The following is a 21,025-nucleotide window of genomic DNA, read 5'->3' as shown; positions in this document are numbered from 1 at the left end:
CGGTCCGAAATTTCGGAATTTGGAACCAAATTACCAAATTTTGGTTTTTGGTGGCGTCCGAAACGGTTACCGAAACCGAAATTTTAAACCATGATGATGATGCATTTCATGAAGAACTTGAATCGCTTGCATTTCATGAACTCGAAACTTGTATGAAAATGATTAGTTGATTACAACCCTTTAATCGAATCCTCAAGATTTGATTTGATTGAAATGGATAGTGAACACTAATTTTAAACCGACTGATTCATATTTTTAAGATCCGATTAGGGTCCATAAAGGCGTAATGGAACTGGCAAATGATGCGAAATTAAGGGATTTCCCTTCCCTTATATAACTAATCAAATAGATATCAGAGAGAGTTACTATTCTGTGATTCAGTGCGTAAACATGATTATTCTTCTTTCTCAATTTTCAATCACAAAAATCAGAGGTTGATGCCTTCATACAGAAGCCTTTCCACACCCATTGTCTTTAATGGTTAGAGGAGTCTTTTAGTACAATTGAAGCATGTGTTTTAACCACCATATGACAGGATTATTCTCTTGTTTTGATAAGCAAACCCCTCCCTTAGAATAATTTAGAGACAATATAATCGGGCCCACTCATATTATATATATCTGCATTGATCCAAACCCTTACCTTAGAGGCACCCCTCCCTTGCATGTAAAGTTTACCATTTTTTTCTTAACCATCCATTTTCATGTTATTGAATGGCTAGGATTGTTCAATCAGATTGGCGTTAGCACATTACTGCATATCAACAGTTGTGCCCATTACATGAATAATCCCAATTATGTAGTATCATTTCTTCCATATATTCATTTGGTTATACTCGATTTTGACCCCATTTCTCAACATTTCCACCCCATTTTTGGTCTTTTCCCAAAAATGACTTCATTTTACGAAGTTTCTTTCGATGCAAAACGGGTGTAAAACAAATTTATTGTGCATTTTTCCACTTAAAAAATGAGCGTAAGACAAATTTTACTATCTCGAGTCGATTTTTTTGGAATTCAGGTTGAGTTTTTACCTTAAAATTGGTCAGGTTCGAGCTGATTACAATTCATTTTTAGCAAAAGCTCACCCTTGCCCGACCCAAGCTGCACCCCTAAATTTTACACCCATTTTTTACTTAATAATGGGAGTAAAATTTGTTTTACACCCATTTGACGTTGAAAGAAACAAAGCTAATGTGAATTTCTCTGATTTTAGAGAAAGATGAGCAGAATTACTTAGAGAGGGGGGTGGTGGGGGGTGGTTAAATATCATTTCTCTTTCCAAAAATCTAATGGAGAGTCTGGTCATGCAAAACAAAAATATGGGACATATTATATAGTCAGTCACCTAATATGTATATGCTTCAAGAACACGACTCCATTATAAGATTCTAATCTTTAATACCAATGTTCCATCAAAACCACCATTCCATTTCAGTCTATCACTATTTCCTTCCAATCTGTAACAACTCTCTTTATCTAACTATAAATACTGGGTTAAGCTTATAAGGTTTCTAACACTTTTTAAGAGAAGCAAATAGAAGAAAAGATAGAAAATGGCATCCATGGTTGCACAATTGTGTTCACTTCTTATCATTTTCTCCATTTCTTACCTGGTTGATTCCTTGAGCTTGAATTACTATGATCAGACTTGCCCTAAGGCTGAGTCGACCATCACCAATGTCGTCAAGCAAGCGATGATGGCCGACAAAACGGTCTCTGCAGCACTTCTCAGGATGCATTTCCATGATTGTTTCATTAGGGTACCTCTCTCTCTCTCTCTCTCTCTCTCTCTCTCTCTCTCTCACACACACACACACACACACACAAACATGCGTGCGCACACAAAAACATGTATTAAAAATGATATTTCCACTCCATCTCTCACCCCTTGCATTAGTCTTTTCTCAAAACTAATTGCATTGTCGCCTCCTTTTGTTTGTTTTTTCCTGAAAATAAAGGGATAGTGTCAAGAATTGACCAACAAAAAGTGACAAACAAAAGTAGCCAATGAAAAAGAGAGAGAGAGAGAAACAAAAGTGGGTGGAAACATTGGAAAAGAGGGTGAAATATCATTTCTGGGCATGTATATATAATAACATGTATATGTGCATGTATTTGTGAGTGCACCCTCATGTGTGGTCCAAATTATCTCATTAGATTGATTTTATCTAATTAACCTTTTCTTTTCTTTTTTGAAGGGTTGTGATGCATCTGTGCTGCTGAATTCAGTCGGAAAGAACACTGCGGAGAAAGATGGGCCTCCTAATGTGTCTCTCCACTCGTTCCATGTCATAGACAGCGCGAAAAAAGAAGTCGAAGAATTGTGCCCTGGGGTGGTTTCATGTGCAGATATCCTAGCTCTAGCTGCAAGAGATGCAGTGGCTCTTGTAAGTTGAAGAAAACACCAAACTGAGTCCAATTTGCTTCAAAAATAAGTATGTTTGCACTACAAGGAAAACCCCTTTTAGCGATAGATTTATACTCCCTATAAATCCATCACAAAATATATTAGCACAGTTTCTTTTGGGGAAATGATAAATGCTCCCCTTTTCATTACTTGGGACACCCAGCTACAATGTATCTATGACTGAAAAGGTGCTGATGTACTTCACATTTGAAGGAATGGAGTGACCTAATTGCCACTTACAATCAGCTGGGTGTCCCATGTGATGAAATCAAAGGGGATCATTTATCATTTCCCTTTCTTTTAACCGTTGCCAAAAAAATTAAAATTTAATTTCTTTGTTTATCCGTCTTTAGTTAGTGACAATTTCCATCACGAAAACCTTTAGAGATGCCTTTTGTTGAGACATAAGTTTTTTTGTCGCTAATTACTTATTGCGACGGATTTTGGGTTTTTGGCAACGGATTTAGTATATATGTCGCCAAAACCTATATTTCTTGTAGTGTTGTAATACTGATTATATTTTGTGTTTATTAGTCTGGAGGTCCTAATTGGGAAGTACCTAAAGGAAGGAAAGATGGAAGAACTTCAATGGCAAGTGAAACAAGACAATTGCCAGCTCCCACCTTTGACTTCTCACAACTGATTCAAAGCTTTTCTCAAAGAGGCCTCTCAGGAGAAGATCTAGTAGCTCTCTCTGGTAAACCAACAACCCTAAATCGCATATCTTCAAATTCTACAAATGGGTCTGAACTCTAAATTTATAATCTTTTTAAGAGGAAGTCTAGACCGAAGGGAGCCCTTGCAAAAAAGAGGTGAAAGGGCTCCCCCATTGGCTGCACATCACCATCATGTTTGACTTTTCAGCCGTTATTAATGCATGATGGTGATGTGTAGCCAATTGGAGAGCCCTTTCACCTCTTTTTTGCAAGGGCTCCCTTCAGTCTAGAATTCCTCTCTTTTCAAATGATTAAAAATTACACCTATACAATATTTGAAAAAACCAATTACTCCAAAAGCTTAAGCCGTTGGAGATGGCCTTATTTAATCTTTTATGCTTTAACAATCCATCTCACTTGTGGGACCTCTTTCTAGGGTTGGCCTACACGTGGTACATGTGGCCCCTCTTTTGGGTTGGCCATTATATATGGATTTTTAATATCAAGGAGTTTTGAACTCGGGACCTTTTCACTGATACTATGTGAAACAACCAATTACTCCAAAAGCTTAAGCCAATGGAGAGGGCATTATTTAATCTTTTATACTTTAACACAATATGCAGGAGGCCACACTCTTGGGTTCTCTCACTGCTCTTCCTTCCGGAACAGAATCCACAACTTTGATGCCTCTCATGACATTGATCCTTCATTGAATCCATCTTTTGCGGCAAGCCTAAGGAACGTTTGTCCTGCCCACAACACGGCGAAGAACGCGGGATCTACCATGGATTCTTCATCCGCCGCATTTGATAACACATATTACAAGCTACTCATTCAAGGGAAGAGCTTGTTCTCTTCAGACCAAGCTCTCATGTCTACTGCTCAAACCAAAGCTCTAGTCTACAAGTTTGCTAGTTCACAAGAAGCTTTTAAAGAAGCTTTTGCCATGTCCATGATCAGAATGAGTAGCCTAAATGGGGGGCAAGAGGTGAGATTGGATTGTAGAGTGGTTAACTAGATAAGAGGGCCCATATCTATTTCTTTAGATTGCAGTGAACCTCAAATAAGTGAAGAAATCTGTCAAGCTGGTAGCTTTTTTCTCTTGTTCTTTTCTTCTTTCCTATTTTATGTTGTGCAAGGTATAAGTATAAGGTTTGGGTTTATATACTTTTGAGTTTGATGAGAGTGCACAATTGTATAAGCTTATACCATCTTTGATGGGGTAATTAAAATGTCATTTATGTTTTAAAAAAATTGGAGAAGTAATTGGCTTGGCTTGTTTGATACCAATTTAGATTTCTTTTGATGAATTATAGTAAGACCTCATGTGGCAAGTAATTGGTTTAGCTTGCTTGATACCAAATTAGGTTTTCTTTGAGGAATTATTGTAAGACCTTATGTGGCAACCATCGAGCTTAGACCAATGGTTTAGGCAGGTGAAGGGATTGAGCGTGAGATCATTGGAATTACCCACTGACCAAGTGTTCAATTAAGTTTATAAGGTTAATTAGTGCATGTTATCTTAATTAAACAAAGATATTTTAGTGTAGTCCTATGTTAATTACATCAAGATTAGTAATTATTTAAATTAATTACACTGATTAGAGTTCTGTTATAGTAGAACTCTAGAAGGTATTTTTCTAAAAATAAAGCCGTTGGGGTCTTTATTGCCTTATAATAAACCGAGTTCTTTATCAGAAAGGTATTTAAATTAGTTACATTGCATAAAGTTCTGTTACGAGTAGAACTCTAGGAGGTATTTTTATATAAATAAATGGGTTCGTATTTATGGCCTTGTAAGAGGTTGAGATCTTTCTAGAGAGGTATTTAAATTAGTTACACTGGTTAGAGTTCTGTTACAAGTAGAACTTTAGAAGGTATTTTTCTATAAATAAAGGGGTTGATCTTTTTTGCCTATCTTTCTTAGAGAGGTAGTAGAAGATCCACCTAAATCAATCATCCTAGTTGAACTAAGTTTTAAATATTCTTTTTTGTATTCTAGTAAAATTTTTTGAAATGGATTGTATTCCAATAATTTTTTTTTGAAATGGAATATATTCCGGTTGGTATCAAGCCAACCATGCAAATCTAGGATGATAAAAAAAAACCCAATTTTAAAACCTTGTTGTTGTTGTTGTTGTTGTTTTTTTTTTTTTTTTTTTTTGGGGGGGGGGGGGGGGGGGGGTGGGTGAAATATCATTTCTCTTTCCAAAAATCTAATGTAGAGTCTGGTCATGCAAAACAAAAATATGGGACATATTATATAGTCAGTCACCTAATATGCATATGCTTCAAGAACACGACTCCATTATAAGATTCTATTCTTTTATACCAAATTTTCCATCAAAACCACCATTTCATTTCAGTCTATAACAACTCAAAACCACTATTTCCTTCCAATCTATAACAACTCTCTCTATCTAACTATAAATACCTGTTTAAGCTTATAAGGTTTCGAACACTTTTTAAGAGAAGCAAATAGAAGGAAAGATAGACAATGGCATCCATGGTTGCACAATTGTGTTCACTTCTCATCATTTTCTCCATTTCTTCCCTGGTTGATTCCTTGAGCTTGAATTACTATGATCAGACTTGCCCTGAGGCCGAGTCGACCATCACCAATGTCGTCAAGCAAGCGATGATGGCCGACAAAACGGTCTCTGCAGCACTTCTCAGGATGCATTTCCATGATTGTTTCATTAGGGTCTCTCTCTCTCTCTCTCCAAAAACATGTACCACCCCATTTCGCACCCATTGCGTTAGTCTTTTCTCAAAACTAATTGCATTGTCGCCTCCTTTTGTTTGTTTTTTCCTGAAAATAAAGGTATAGCGTCAAGAATTGACCAACAAAAACAGAAGTAGCCATTCAAAAAGAGAGAGAGACAAACAAAAGTGGGTGGAAACATTGGAAAAGAGAGTGAAATATCATCTCTGCGCTTGTATATATAACATGTATATGTACATGTATTTTTGTGTGCACCCTCATGTGTGGTCCAAACTATCTCATTAGATTGATTTTATCTAATTAAAATTTTTTTTGAAGGGTTGTGATGCATCTGTGCTGCTTAATTCAGTCCGAAAGAACACTGCGGAGAAAGATGGGCCTCCTAATGTATCTCTACACTCATTCTATGTCATAGACAGTGCGAAAAAGGAAGTCGAAAAATTGTGCCCTGGGGTGGTTTCATGTGCAGATATTCTAGCTCTAGCAGCAAGAGATGCAGTGGCTCTGGTGAGTTGAGGAAAAGACCAAATTGAGTCCAAATTGCTTCAAAAATTAGTATGTTTGCTTTACAAGGAAAACCCCTTTTAGCTATAGATTTATAGACACCCCCATAAATCCATCACAAAATATATTAGCAACAGTTTCTTTTAACCGTCGCTAAAAAATTAAAAATTAATTTCTTTTTTATATCTGTCTTTATTTAGTGACAATTTCCGTCGTGAAAACCGTAGTCTGTTTGGTTGCCGGGTTTTTTCTAATTCTTGGGACTTTTGAGGGATTTCCTCAGGAAACCCACGTTTGGTTGGTGGGCCCAAAATAATCCCAGGAACCAAAATAACTCCGCACAAAACCTCAGGAAGGAAAAAAAAATCTCCCAGGAACTAAAATAATCCCAGGAACCAAAAATAAGCTTGAGAAGAATTTTGTTCTTCCCAACAGTTCAAGCAACCAAACAAAGCGACTTTGTATTTTACCGGGATACTTCTAGGACTTCTTTTTTTTCCACCAATCTCCTTGGATTTTTTTTCTCCCACATAAATCCCAGGAAAAAAAAAAACCCAGATAAAAGTTTTTCTGTCGGTAATTACTTATAGTGACGGATTTTGGGTTTTTGGAAATGGATTTAGTATATAAGTCGCCAAAACCTATATTTCTTGTAGTGTTGTAATACTGATTAATTATATTTTTGTTTATTAGTCTGGAGGTCCTAATTGGGACGTACCTAAAGGAAGGAAAGATGGAAGAACTTCATTGGCAAGTGAAACAAGACAATTGCCAGCGCCCACCTTTAACTTCTCACAACTGATTCAAAGCTTTTCTCAAAGAGGCCTCTCAGGAGAAGATCTAGTAGCTCTCTCTGGTAAACCAACAACCCTAAATCTCATGTCTTTAAATTCTACAAATGGGTTTGAACTCTAAATTTGTAGTCTTTTCCAGTGATAAAAAATTACACCTATCCAATATGTGAAAAAACCAATTACTCCAAAAGCTTAAGCAGTTGGAGACGGCCTTATTTAATCTTTTGTGCTTTAACAATCCATTTCACTTGTAGGACCTCTTTTTAGGGTTGGCCTACACGTGGCACACATGGCCCCTCTTTTGGGTTGGCCATTATATATGGAATTTTAATATCAAGGAGTTTTGAACTCAGGACCTTTGCACTGATACGATGTGAAACAACCAATTACTCCAAAAGCTTAAGCTGTTGGAGAGGGCATTATTTAATTTTGTATACTTTTAACGCAATATGCAGGAGGCCACACTCTTGGGTTCTCTCATTGCTCTTCCTTCCAGAACAGAATCCACAACTTTGACGCCTCTCATGACATTGATCCTTCATTGAATCCAACTTTTGCGGCGAGCCTAAGGAACATTTGTCCTGCCCACAACACGGTGAAGAACGCGGGATCTACCATGGATTGTTCATCCGCCACATTTGATAACACATACTACAAGCTACTCATTCAAGGGAAGAGCTTGTTCTCTTCAGACCAAGCTCTGATGTCTACTTCTCAAACCAAAGCTCTAGTCTACAAGTTTGCTAGTTCACAAGAAGCTTTTAAAGAATCTTTTGCCAAGTCCATGATCAGAATGAGTAGCCTAAATGGGGGGCAAGAGGTGAGATTGGATTGTAGAGTGGTTAATTAGATAAGAGGGCCCATGTCTTTAGATTGCAGTGAACCTCAAATAAGTGAGGAAATCTGTCAAGCTGGTAGCTCTTTTCTCTTGTTCTTCTCTTCTTTCCTATTTTATTGTGTGCAAGGAATAAGTAGAAGGTTTGGGTTTATGTCCTTTTGAGTTTGATGAGAGTGCACAATTGTATAAGCTTATACAATCTTTGATGGGGTAATTAAAATGCCATTCATGTTTTAAAAAATTGGAGAAGTAATTGGCTTCGCTTGTTTGATACTAATTTGGATTTCTTTTGATGAATTATAGTAAGACCTCATGTGGCAAGTAATTGGGTTAGCTTGTTTGGTACCAATTTAGGTTTTCTTTGAGGAATTATTGTAAGACCTTATGTGGCAACCATCGATCTTAGACCAATGGTTTAGGCGGGAGGAGGGATTGAGCGTGAGATCATTGGAATTACCCACAGACCAAGTGTTCAATTAAGTTTATAAGGTTAATGAGTGCATGTTATCTTAATTAAACAAAGATATTTTAGTGTAGTCCTATGTTAATTACATCAAGATTAGTAATTATTTAAATTAATTACACTGATTAGAGTTCTGTTATGAGTAGAACTCTAGAAGGTATTTCTCTATAGTGGTTGACTGGTTGGGGTCTTTATTGCCTTATAATAGACCGAGTTCTTTATCAGAGAGGTATTTAAATTAGTTACATTGCATAGACTTCTGTTACTAGTAAAACTCTAGGAGGTATTTTTATATAAATAAATGGGTTCGTATTTATGGCCTTGTAATAGGTTGAGATCTTTCTAGAGAGGTATTTAAATTAGTTACACTGGTTAGAGTTTTGTTACAAGTATAACTCTAGAAGGTATTTTTCTATAAATAAAGGGGTTGATCTTTTTTGCCTATCTTTCTTAGAGAGGTAGTAGAAGCTCCACCTAAATCAATCATCCTAGTTGAACTGAGTTTTAAATATTCTTTTTTGTATTCTAGTAAATTTTTTTAAAATGGATTGTAAATTTTTTTTGAAATGGAATATATTCCAGTTGGTATCAAGCCAACCATGCAAATCTAGGATGATAAAAAAAAACCCTATTAAAGAAAAAACCCAATTTTAAAACCTTGTTGTTGTTGTTTGTGAGAAGCTTAGGTTTTAATTTGATTTCGCCAAAATTCTTGCTTAGAGAGAAACCTAAATCCATAATTCTGTGTTGCCGATTCAGCGCCATTCGATTTCCGTGTCTTCTATGCTTTTTCGATTCAGAATGAAGGAAGAACAAGGAGGAAACGAAGAAGAGAGCGGCCGCACAAGGTTAGATAGAATTAAAAATTAAGACATCTGTAAAAAAAGTGGGGGTGATACCAAGTGAGGAGAAGATGAGGGAGCACTGCTTAAGATGGTTTGGACATATCCAACGTAGGCCTTTGGATGCTCTAGTAAGAAGAAGTGACTTGTGCCAAGTTGATAGAGTAAAAAGAGGTAGGAGCATACCGAAAACAATTTAGGTAGAAAAGTGAGGAAAGACTTGAGGTCTAGGAACACAACATATAACATGACCTTCGATATGAGAGAATGGAAGAAAATGATCCATGCAGACGAACCCAAACTAGTGTCAGGATTAGACTTAGTAAATTTGAGCCCGACAAATCCTTTCACCTTCTTCATGAAGGGTTTTTTAAAGGATTCATTAGCCGAACTAGTTTGGGACAAAGGCTTAGTTGAGTTAGGAGCGGTGGGGTCGCATTTATGGAAGATCAATACCATTGATCTTGATGTACGTTTGCCCGATGACCAGAACCACGTGCTCTCCTACATGACCCACCAAATCAACGGCCACGATCACACTTACAGTACAATGGGACCCACGATTAATCATTACGATTAGGGCATTCAATATTTCAATGTCCTCTCTCTCTCTCTCTCTCTCTCCTCTAAAATCGCTTAAAAATTTCAAAGCTCAAACCTCCTCTTTCCATGGATGATACCAGCTTGCAAACAGAAACCCTCAAAACCCCAAAAAACAATACCCCTCCTATTACCCCCTCTTTCGCCCCCCAAATCGAGGAAGAAGAAGAAAAAGAAGAGCTTCGTAGACTTTTACTTCCCGATTTTACCCTTCTCCCCCTCATTCCCCCTTCTTCCATAGACTCAAACTTTGTTAGCTACTTCATAACAGGTATAACGAAAGACCCAAACCCCTGTTTGGATTGCAAGGAAAAAAAAATTATAGAAATTTTTTTCTTTGTACAATTTAGAGGGAAATGTTATGATAACATTTAAATTGAACGCCCATCTACATAGAAATTGAATAGGATTGGTTTAAGTTATATTTTTGTTCTGTAGAAAAAAAAGTTGGAACTTTGGAAATATTTTCCCTTTCCAAACTTTTCCAGAAAAATCCTGCAATCCAAACAGGATCGAAGTTCTTTTCTTTTTATTTTCTCTACTGAAAATTTTCTCTCTTTTTATATTTGGCGAATACACAGATTTTCTCAAGCCAGGGCACGACCAGTACATTTACCGCCACGCCAACGGGTAAAAGTGGAAAAAAGAAAAATTTAGTCTTTCTTTGATTTTGTCTTCATGTTTAGAAATTCAATTTCTGGGTAACTTTCAATTTTTTTTTATTTCATTTTTATGTTTTTTTTATTTTTTTGGTTTGTGATTTAAGGTTATGTGTGATTGGGAAATTTTAATCTTTCTTTGATTTTGTCTTCCTGTTCAGAAATTCAATTTATGGGTAACTTTCAAAAAAAAAAATTTATTTCATTTCAATTTTTATGTTTTTTTTTTTTTTTTTGGTCTGTGATTTAAGGTTATGTGTGATTGGAAAAAATTAATCTTTCTTTGATTTTGTCTTCCTGATTAGAAATTCAATTTCTGGGTAACTTTCAAATTTGTTTAGTTTTTTATTTCATTTCATTTTTTATATTTTCTTGTTTTTGGGTCTGTGATTTAAGGTTATGTGTAATTGGATTGGCACCTACGCATGTCGCCTTGACGGAGAAAGGAGGAGTTACCGCTGTTGATTTTAATGTCGGAAAGTCTGATCGGAGCGAGATCAAGGTCACTGGAAAGCGAAAACGGGTAATGTACTTGAATTTTAAACTGATGTTATGTTTTTTAATATCATTTCTTCATGTTGTTGTGAACTAGAAGAACAAGAGGTATTAGGGTTTATGGGGGATTTAGGGATTAGAGTTAGAATTGAAGTTTTATGAAATAATTGCCCATCCTCAATGTTTTTCTGTGTTTTGGTCATGAGTGTGGTGATTGGTGTAATGTTTAAAAGGTATAAAATGGTAGTTTCCCTCTAATTAGGAAATGGAGTTCTGCTCTCATTTCAGAAAATCTAGGCCTGTGTTTTAATATTGTGGCAGATGTGTTGTTCTATAAGAAGCTTGCTTCTGAAGCATTTGGAGCACCATACTGTATTAGATTTTTTTTTTTTTTAAAATAACTGTATTAGATTATTCACGGAAATAACACAAGAAGCATGAGAAAAAGACATGGGGATTTCATACAAAATTCTGATGGAGATTGATGTTTGAGTGGCAAATGCTACCAACTCAAGCTTCTTTCTAATTGCCTTCTCGCTCTGTAGAACCGTATTAGATTAAACAAGGAAGTAACACATGAAGCATGAGAGAAAGGTGTGGGTGATTCATAAAAAAATGCTGATGGAGATTGGGTTGAGAAATGTTTGAGTAGAAAAGGCTACCAACTCAAGCTTTCGAATTGGCTTCTTGCCCAGAAGATTCTGTTCCTATCCAAGGAAAAGCACTTGGCAGAAAATAAGAACCTTTTTTTGGGTTTTATATGCTGATCGACATAATCTTAGCGAAACATATAAAAAATTTCAGGTAAGACTACAAGAGAAACATATGAAAATTTTGAGGAAATCTTTAAAACCTCTAAAAAAGAAAACCTAAAATTAGAGTTGGCTTAGAGAAAATTAATCCTAGAAGTTGATGTGGTTGGAAATTCATTGAATCTAGGAATACTAAAGAACTAGTCCAAGTTATGGGCTGCAAAGAACTACTGCAAGTTATAATCCAGTTACACTTAGAATTCAATGCTGATTCTCAACCTTAACATCCCTATAAAATTGACAGCATGTATGCCGGCGATGCTTGGACAAGGTGAGTTGGAGACGCTGAGGAGCTTGTATCAAATTTCAAGCCTTAGAGGGAAGTTTGTGGAGTTTAAGAGAGAGAAGCTTATGATTACGCATTGGCGGCCAAAGCTGCTCAACCCTGCTAAGACTAGTATGTCGTAGAGGATGCACCCCCATCTCCCAAAGAGAATGGCCAACTACACGCAATTCAAAGCAATGGACTAATTGTTGCTTGGAACTGTATCCACGATAATTCTTGACCCTGCATTGCTGATGCAATATAGGAGTTATAAGGAATCTGGCTCTTACAATGACTTGAGATAGAAGTCTTATGTCCTTTGCCCCCAAGTCAATATGGCATCAATAATAGTGTGATCCATTGAATGATGGTTGATGTAAAGCTTCCATTATCTCAAGCTCTAGTTGAAGATGCACTGAGCAACAAATGTAAATAGGTATCCAAGCAAGAAAGTTAAGATTATGAAAAACAGAAATCTATCTTGCTGTTTTATCTTATGCTACATGCTGACAGTTGTGCTATTAGTTTCCCATAGTCATCAAATTTGTTTCGTTCAGGGTTTCGTTTTGGTAAGTGGAACTGGATGTTTCGGTGTTTCAGAACCGTTTCTGTGTTTCGTTTGGGAAAAATACTGCAATCAAAGAATTTTTTAATAGGCAAAATTTTTTTTAAAAAAAAAGAAAAAAAAAAGAAATTTGTTAGAAAATCTAAAAACCCATTACATCAACCAAATTTAACAAAAAAACATATTTTATTACTTAAAACATTAAATTTATTGGAATACATTAGTAAAAGTAAAAAAAATTAAATTAAGGGAAATGATATCAGCGCCAAGGTGTTTCGATAAACAAGTGCTCCACTTGTTTGTCGTGTAGTATTTAAAGGGTTTAAAAAGCTTTTTGAGAACCGTAATATCCTCTGAAATCTATTTAAATACTACACGACAAACAAGTGGAGCGCTTGTTTATCGAAACACCTTGGCGCAGATATCATTTCCCTAAATTAATCGTACAAAATGCAAAGAATATTGCAAATTGCATCCCATCACTCAAACATAACTCATCCCCTTCTAAGGGCTGTCATAAGCCGGATTATCATACTCAGTCGAGTGTTCATCACCACCAACATCTCTAGGAACATCATTCGAGATCAACGTTGTGAAGAAAGAGCTCCTCCACTTCCAGGTCTCTCTTTGGATGTTGAAAATATCCTTAGAAGTCTTTAGATGTTGAAAATACCCGTTGAGATGAGTAGAGATGCGTAGAAGGAATTGAGTAGAATTGAGATGAATGGAACTTACAAAAAATTGAGAGAGAAAGATAGTGTGTAGAAGTAGTAAAGAAGATGAGGGCTTAGATGGGTTTATATAGGTTTTGGATACCATCCTCCCTTCAAACGGCTACAAAACGGTAAAAATGACATAAATAAGGGTAAATAGTCAAAAGGCAAAAGTTAGCTTTTTGGATGGTAATTCTGTAATTTAAAATTAGTGTTTCTGTCGGAACGAACCCAAATTCTGGACGAAATAGAACAAGGGGCTTTTTTTTGTTTTCCAGACCAAAACGAAGGGCACGTTTGGCTGCGAGGAATTGTTTTTCATGATAAATTGGGAGTCTCCAAGTGGAGATGAGCATGAAGTCGGCTAAAAATCCGGAAACAAAATCCTGGAACTAGTGGCGAAGGTGCTAAAAGACCGGAAAAGGTTGATCCGGTTTTGAGTAGATTTTTTAGTTGGTGAGGAGAAGTAGCTAAAAATTGGGAAACTAAAAACTCTACTCAAAACCGGATCAACCTTTTCCGGTTTTTTAGCACCTTCTCCACTAGTTCCAGGATTTTGATTCAGGATTTTTTGCGGACATCATCCTCATCTCTACTCAAAACCGTATCAACCTTTTTCCGGTTTTTTAGCGCCTTCTCCACTAGTTCCGGGATTTTGATTCCGGATTTTTAGCGGACTTCACCCTCATCTCCACTTGGGGACACCCAATTTATCATGAAAAACAATTCCTAGCAGCCAAAAGTGCCTGAAATGTATCGTCTATTCTGACCGGAACGAAACGATATTGACAACTAAGGGATATCCCAATTTATGAATGAGTCTCTAACAAGTCTAACTCCATTCACATTTTTCATTGGTATCCACTTACAGTAAACAACCAAGGGTGTGAAGGAACTATCAAATCTTATGCCAGTTAGGATACAAAAAACAGATGATGAAAGGATACAAAAAACAAATGATGAAGTTTAGAAAGAAACAAAATGCATTGCTATGTTTTAACTTCATGGAATAGAAAGGATAAAAAAAGTTATTGAAGGAATATTCTCTTGACTTGAGGATATTTTCTTTATATCATTGAAGGATCTCTTATCCTGAAAAAAGAAGAAAGGGGGTGGTTTTTTCTAAGAAATAACCTGGTCAATTTGTTCTCTGCATTTCCTAGTAGTTTGATTCTTTCTGTAATGCTTTTTGTTCTTCTTAATTAAATTTTTTTTAAGAATAAACATAAGGTTTTAGGGCCTGTAGTTTGAGAAAGAGACAGCCCTTCCAAAATAAATTGTGGACCACCAATTAAAAAAACTCTTCAAACGAACGTGTGATAACCGTATTAACTCAAAACTGAACCTTCTAATAATGTGGACGTGTTAGCCTTATGTAAAGGTATTGCCGTATCAGGATCCTGTCCAATCTTTCCTCTTAAACAATTTGGTAGAAAAGCGACCATTAAAAGGTTCATCAAGCATTCTTCTCCTTACATTGGTGTCTCCTATATCATACACTCGCAGTGAAGGAAACTGCCTGCCAAAGAGATTGGCAAGCTATGGGGCCCATTCTTTTTTTTTTTAGTTAATAAAAAAAAAATTGATTGAATGGTAGTAGATTTTGTTTTTAATTTGTAATACTCCTGTAGTTACTCAAAAATATACTTACGGTTTCCATTAACATTTTTCTAGAAATATTCTTAAATTAAATATCCATCATGCATTGTCTTTTTTACTTTAAACATGGATTTTATTGAATAAGTAAAGAATAACTTTTAAGCCACAGTCAAGTTATAGCAAAATGTATGTTTTTTTTTAAATTTTTTCTATGGTGTGGGCCCTGCTGCAGAAAAGGCTAATGCCTTGTAGTTGAGTTTAGCATTTGTAAAACTTGATTAACCTCAGATTTGCTCCAATGCAGAACGCGCAACACTTGGAACCTAACTCTGCTTTATGTAAAGTGTGTGTGAATGACAATTTCTACATTGTGAGGTCTGATTTTTCCTGCTTGTTCTTTAATTACTCATGATTTATGAGTTTCATTTTAGTTCGTTAAGTACTCGCACCTTTCAAGTTTCATAGTGAAGTTTGTGGTGACTTTGGCAGGTGCTGCGTAAAGGGTTCGCTATTGGAAGTGAATGATAGGCTAATTAAGCAACCTGGATTGCTTAATACCTCGGTGAGTACAGAAAATTTCCCTGCATCAAAATATTATAATACATATTGGTTGATTTAGTCATATAGATATTTTGTCTGAATCCATTCGTTAAGCACCAAGGAATAGGGATAGTCATCCTGGCATTTGTATTCTGAAGCTCGTGATGGTTTTTCAAAGTTCAATTGAGAAGTGGTATCTGTAAAGTCCATTTCACGAAACGTAGCGCAGGTTTTCCTTAAAAGAATTAGACTTCCTTGGATGATTTTTGGCAGCATTAGATTTTATGCAAGACTTGCATTTCTTTTGTCTTTTTTTTATGGGTAAGACTTGCGTTTCTTATAACCTTATTAGGAGTGGAACTGCTTTTATCCAATTTATTCCATGAATTGTGCTCTGAATGGTTTGTGAATTATGAAATTGTTGAGCAACTTGGTTTCCGTCCATATCCACATTTGTTTTACTTCTATATACTTGAGAGTGCATTAGGTATATTAATATTTTAATTCGTTTATCAGGTGAGTTGGTTTTTTTTGTACTTGGATCAACGAGTAGTTCGGTCAAGCTTTTCTATAATAATTTATACAAGACACAGTTTAAGGCACCTGGCATTAGGATCTATCATTTGTGCTTGGGCTCCTTGTTATATGGAATGGTGAGATGAGTTGATCTACAGTTATCTTATAATTTTTAGTGTTCTCTTCAGATAATGTATATACTCAATAAGAAATTAAATTGAGTGAAACTTCACATGTGGTCATCATATATTAAGTATGTTTTGGAACCTAGACTACAAATTGCGTAATCACAAACTTAAGGATGATCCTAAAAGGCTAAAACTTGTCCTTCAATACTAAATGGGAGCTTAAACATGTTGGATTCATTGTCTTGCCATGAGGCTTGATTACCAACATGGTATTATAGGCACTGGGGCAAAAACTCATATCATACATTAGGTTCACATCTTTAAATATTTTAGCGGACCTCGTTTGTGAACTGCAGCTTCTAAACAGATAATTTGTGAATGGGACACATGTTGGATGAGCCTTTGATTTGATAAGCATAAATTCATGGGGCCTGAGTAGACACCAGGGAATGGACTCATGAGGCTGTTGTTTAAAGTTCCCCTTCAGGTGATAATCGTAGCGATAGCTGTGAGCTCAGAAAAGAAGTGTTATTGTTTCGGAAGCAAATATGTCGAAGAAAAATGAATGGAAATATATGAAGCGTGAGTGAGAATGTAAAGATGCACATATTTGCCCCTTCAACTTTTGATTCCAATTCAGCCTAGCCAAGAAGGAAAAATTGAAAAGACTGGAGTTTGTATTTAGTAGGGCAAACCTTTTCATATAAAATACTTCTGTTTTCTATTTTGTCAATGGCTAGTTATGCTCTCCTTAAGTTTGACCCCACCAAACTTGCAGTCCAATTTGTTATTTGTAAAACTCAAATGATGGGACATCTTGATGCATTTCAACCTGCTCCATATAAGTTTATTGACAAAACCACTATTTAACGAAAATATTTCAGAATGAAAATCCGTCAGATGAGTCCCTTTACTGATCGAAGCTTCAAATGAAACCACGGCTACAGTGCTCCTGGAAGGTTTAAGGATCTTTTGTAAGAAAATTTCTGGAAATATCGTGGTTGAATGATGTCACTGTATGGACATTAGAGAGGAATCCATCGCCATGGAGATTGGATGTATCATGAATAAAGTATTATATTTGGCTACTGTCAAGAGGTGCCTTTGTCATATTTTGGCTAAGCCTAATGAGGTAGTAGAGACTTGTGAGAGGAGTATTTAGACCCCCATTTTGTGAGCAAATGTTGCCCTCTTGTAATTCTATTTTTTTTCATTTATTAATATATTTGTTATTTATCGAAGGATCATCTACTCATTGGTTGTTTAAATCCACTTTGTCTCCTAGCTCTTGTAGTTGACAGATATACTGAGAATGGTGTCTATTCGGACTGCAATGGTTGATGTCTTTGTAGCACCCCGGAGGTAGATTGATGCAACCATAGTTACCATAAACTTCCTAGTTGGATGGGAAGCTTGCTTCCCAGGAAACTCGCTTGGAAAACTAACTTCTTGTCGCTTTCCAAATTTAGGGGAAGCACCTTTCTTAGACGCTTCCTATGCATTTCCTCTCAATTAAGAACAGTTTTCCTATTTAGGTGACTACTTCTTACTAAAATAATATTTTCTCATTTTGAAATGCTTAAGGAGTATATTTAAGAAAGGAGAGTGCATTTAAAACGTGAAAACTCATCTTAATCATGTGGATCTTTTTAAAACTTTTTTATTTTTTTGAATGACAGCAGAAAACTTAATTAAATAAAACGGGATAAACCTGTTACCGAGATGGTCACAGTACATAAATACAACAGAGATAATCCAGAAAAAGAGAGATGAAGATAACGAAACAATCCCGCCTTCCACGGGAGGCCAAAGAAAATAAAGGGGCGAAGCAGATCAAGGCGGGAGATAATCGTAGATCTTGTTACCATGAGAGAGAGAGAGAGAGAGAGAGAGAGAGAGAGAGAGAGAGAGAGAGAGAGAGAGAGAGAGGGAGAGAATCAGAGATCTCTAGCCCGACTTTGGCCTCCCCTGGCCTGGCAAGGCAGTCGACATGACTATTTGCAGACCTTCTTATATGAAAAACACTTTTGACATTAAATATATTCCTTAAACTTGTAATTATAATGTTGTGAATTCATCTTTTCTGCTTGTAATTCTTACCTATATTAACCCTCCCTCCCTAACCTACTACCATCCTACTCTTTCTATGTATTTCTTGTTCTCTTCCAACGAGGTTTATTAAATGCTTCATGTGTACTTTCAAATTTCAATGACATTCCCCACACATTTTCTCTTTACATTCTATAGAGCTTCTCTTTTCCTGCATTTTATCTCTGCTAGCAACTATGAATGCAACGATTTTTCAAAACCCCAAGACTTTCAAAACAAGGTAAAACAGGGTAGTTCTGTTGTTTACTGAACATCTGACCAAATTAAAAGCAGTTCCTTATAAAGTTGTTGCACTGAGAAACCCCATTTTAAATGAGAATAAAGTACCATAGGAATTGGAAAGTCTATGCAAGTGCTTGAAATATTTATCCCACCTCTGGTGAATTACGTCCCTGCTAATAGCTCTGATGATATTTGACTAGTGTTTTGTTCAGCACAAGACCATGTAATTCTTATTAATTTACGCAAAGATGGTCTCTTTCGAAAAAAATAATTATGAATACTGTATAGTCTTTTGCTTATTTCAGTGAGCTTTTTGCTTTACATATTCCTTTGTTTATATGCACCTCAGGCAGATAGAGAAGGATATATTGCAATCATGATGCCAAAACCGGCAGATTGGCTCAAGATCAAGAATACATTATTGAACCAGGAAGACTACAAGAAGTTAAGAGGTCTCTGTTAATTTATCTCGAGGTATTTCTTTTATGTATTCATTTTTTCAAATGAAACAAAAAATAATGAGGCATCAAGTAGTTGAAACTATAGCAAATTCAACCCATTGCAGGACTCCATGCATTCAACAAATCTATTGTGCTGAATTTATTTTAATTTGTCATTGTTTTCTTCTTCTTTTTTTTCCTTTTTTTTGAATGGTTCTTTCCTTTTTTCTCCCATAAATAGTTTTCAAATATTAAGAAACATAAAGGCTATGTTTCTTTTAACGTAAAATGGGCCGCGAAACAAAGTTTACGCCTATTTTTAATTGGAAAAATGAGCATGAATTTTGTTTTATGCCCATTTTACTTTGAAAGAGATGGAGCCTCAATGTAAAATGGGCGTAAAATAAAATTTAAACTCATTTTTAAGCGGAAAAAATAGGCGTGAAAGATGTTTTACGTCCATTTTATGTCAAAAGAAAAAGCGTATAATCAATTGATTTGAATCTAATCTATGGATTAGTCGAGTAAAATTCCGAGTGCTTACGCCTTCAATTATCCAAACTGTTCATTTTATGGTCCCAAAATCTCCCCAATAAGATGATCTTGACCGTCCAATTTTCAGAGATTGACCATTGCTAGTAACTTTCCATCGTGCACAAACTTTGTACAGAACTGAAAGTATAAATGTTTCTTTAGATAAAGAGTCTTGGGGAAGTGATACAATAAGACGCCAATTCATGAGACGACCCTTGATTGATGCAGTTCAATAAAGCCCTCAGCATGATGTTAGCTATATTAAATTTTGGGACATGATAAATTTGCCCCCATATTTACTTTGCCCACCCCCTTCAAGTAATTTTTCGCTGGGCAAAATAAATAAATAAATAAATAAAATAAAATTTTTGCAGGAGACAACAGCTAGCTCAGTTGGATTAAATTAATAAGACAAACTCTGCTGTTGGCAACTGCAAAAGTGAGCTGCGGGATGCCTTTCCGTAAATTTGTCCGGCAAATTCCCTAAGGCTCTGTTCACTTGTTTTCCCAAGAAACCAAAAGCAAAGGTTTTCCGGGAATCTGACGTGGCATTAGGAAAAGAAATCCAAGGAAACTGTGTAGGAAAAGGTTTCTCACACCTGTTCACATGCGCAAGAAGTAGCCAGGAACTGTGCAGGAAAAGGTTTCCCGAGAAACTGCTTGCCCGTTTTCCAGTGTAAGCAAATCCGACCAAAATAGTGGGATTTGGTTTCCCACACTTGTGAGAAAAGAGACATTTCCACATCATTTTTGGCAATTTCCATGTCATTATTTGACATTTTCCACCTAGGCTTGCTACTTTCTCTGGAAAGCAAGTAAACACCAGAATTCTGTCTTGTCAAGGAAAAAAGAGGTTGTTTTCCAGGGATTTGCTTACCCAGGAATGCAAGTGAATAGAGCCTAAGGCCTTTTTTGGATTCCAAGAAAAATATTTCTCTTTCCTAGGAATTTTTTTGTTTCCACAATTTAGAGGCAAATGATAAATTTTAGGTAAATTAAATGTATTTGTAAAATAAAACTTGCACCGCGGTGGTTCAAATTACGTTTTGTTTTATATGTAATCAAGCAATGGAAAATCATGAAAAATTGGAAAAGTTTTCTTTTCCAACTTCTTCCAAACAATTCCTGCAATCCAAACGGGGCTGGGCCGTTTGGATACGCAGATTTTAGAATCCAAGTTTTAGCTTGAAAATAGTGTAAATGAGGGTTCATGATCAAGCTGTAGTGTGCTGTTCGGACAATGTTTCTTGGATTTGAAGTAAGAAATCCAGGTTTTAGAAATCTCTCCCTATCCTGAGATTTCTAAAACCCAGAAACGGGACAATCTCCTACTCTCTGGCTCGACGGAAAGAAGGGCGTGAAATCTAAAAACGAAAGACGGTCTCCTTCTCTCGTCTTCCATCCAGGATTTTGAGGTAATCTAGGATTCTAAAATACTCGTATCTAAAACAGCCCCTAAAAAAAGTTCTTATAGAACCACTACAACTAGGGTGTCAACGGATCCACCAAATCGGATCCCCCTATGAGTTAGTTATGATTGTGAAACAACCAATTACTCCGAAGCTTAGGCTGTTAGCGTTGGTGTTATTTAATTATT

General features: G+C 36.1%; 3 protein-coding genes across 3 annotated transcripts; all 3 read left to right on the top strand.

Annotated features, from left to right (window-relative positions):
• The first annotated feature begins 1,531 nt into the window (after nt 1–1,531).
• Nucleotides 1,532–4,355, top strand: LOC143864287 (peroxidase 64-like). Its single transcript, XM_077375202.1, has 4 exons — nt 1,532–1,762; nt 2,201–2,389; nt 2,944–3,106; nt 3,689–4,355. Exons 1-4 carry the CDS (start codon nt 1,556–1,558, stop codon nt 4,081–4,083), a joined length of 954 nt encoding a protein of 317 aa, XP_077231317.1. The 5' UTR covers nt 1,532–1,555; the 3' UTR covers nt 4,084–4,355.
• A 1,198-nt stretch (nt 4,356–5,553) lies between these two features.
• LOC143864353 (peroxidase 64-like) lies at nt 5,554–7,944 on the top strand. Its single transcript, XM_077375278.1, has 4 exons — nt 5,554–5,769; nt 6,109–6,297; nt 6,988–7,150; nt 7,544–7,944. Exons 1-4 carry the CDS (start codon nt 5,563–5,565, stop codon nt 7,936–7,938), a joined length of 954 nt encoding a protein of 317 aa, XP_077231393.1. The 5' UTR covers nt 5,554–5,562; the 3' UTR covers nt 7,939–7,944.
• Nucleotides 7,945–9,843: 1,899 nt separating this feature from the next.
• On the top strand, nt 9,844–19,070 carry LOC143864354 (Single hybrid motif superfamily protein). The gene is made up of 6 exons (XM_077375279.1): nt 9,844–10,102; nt 10,413–10,461; nt 10,887–11,013; nt 15,244–15,314; nt 15,429–15,501; nt 18,804–19,070. Exons 1-6 carry the CDS (start codon nt 9,901–9,903, stop codon nt 18,915–18,917), a joined length of 636 nt encoding a protein of 211 aa, XP_077231394.1. The 5' UTR covers nt 9,844–9,900; the 3' UTR covers nt 18,918–19,070.
• The last annotated feature ends 1,955 nt before the right edge of the window (nt 19,071–21,025 follow it).

This window comes from Tasmannia lanceolata, unplaced genomic scaffold (genome assembly GCF_043159265.1).
Source record: "Tasmannia lanceolata isolate RefF3 unplaced genomic scaffold, GAP_Taslan_0.1 ptg000048l, whole genome shotgun sequence".
NCBI classification, from domain to species: domain Eukaryota; kingdom Viridiplantae; phylum Streptophyta; class Magnoliopsida; order Canellales; family Winteraceae; genus Tasmannia; species Tasmannia lanceolata.
This window is presented reverse-complemented; position numbering and strand designations above follow the sequence as displayed.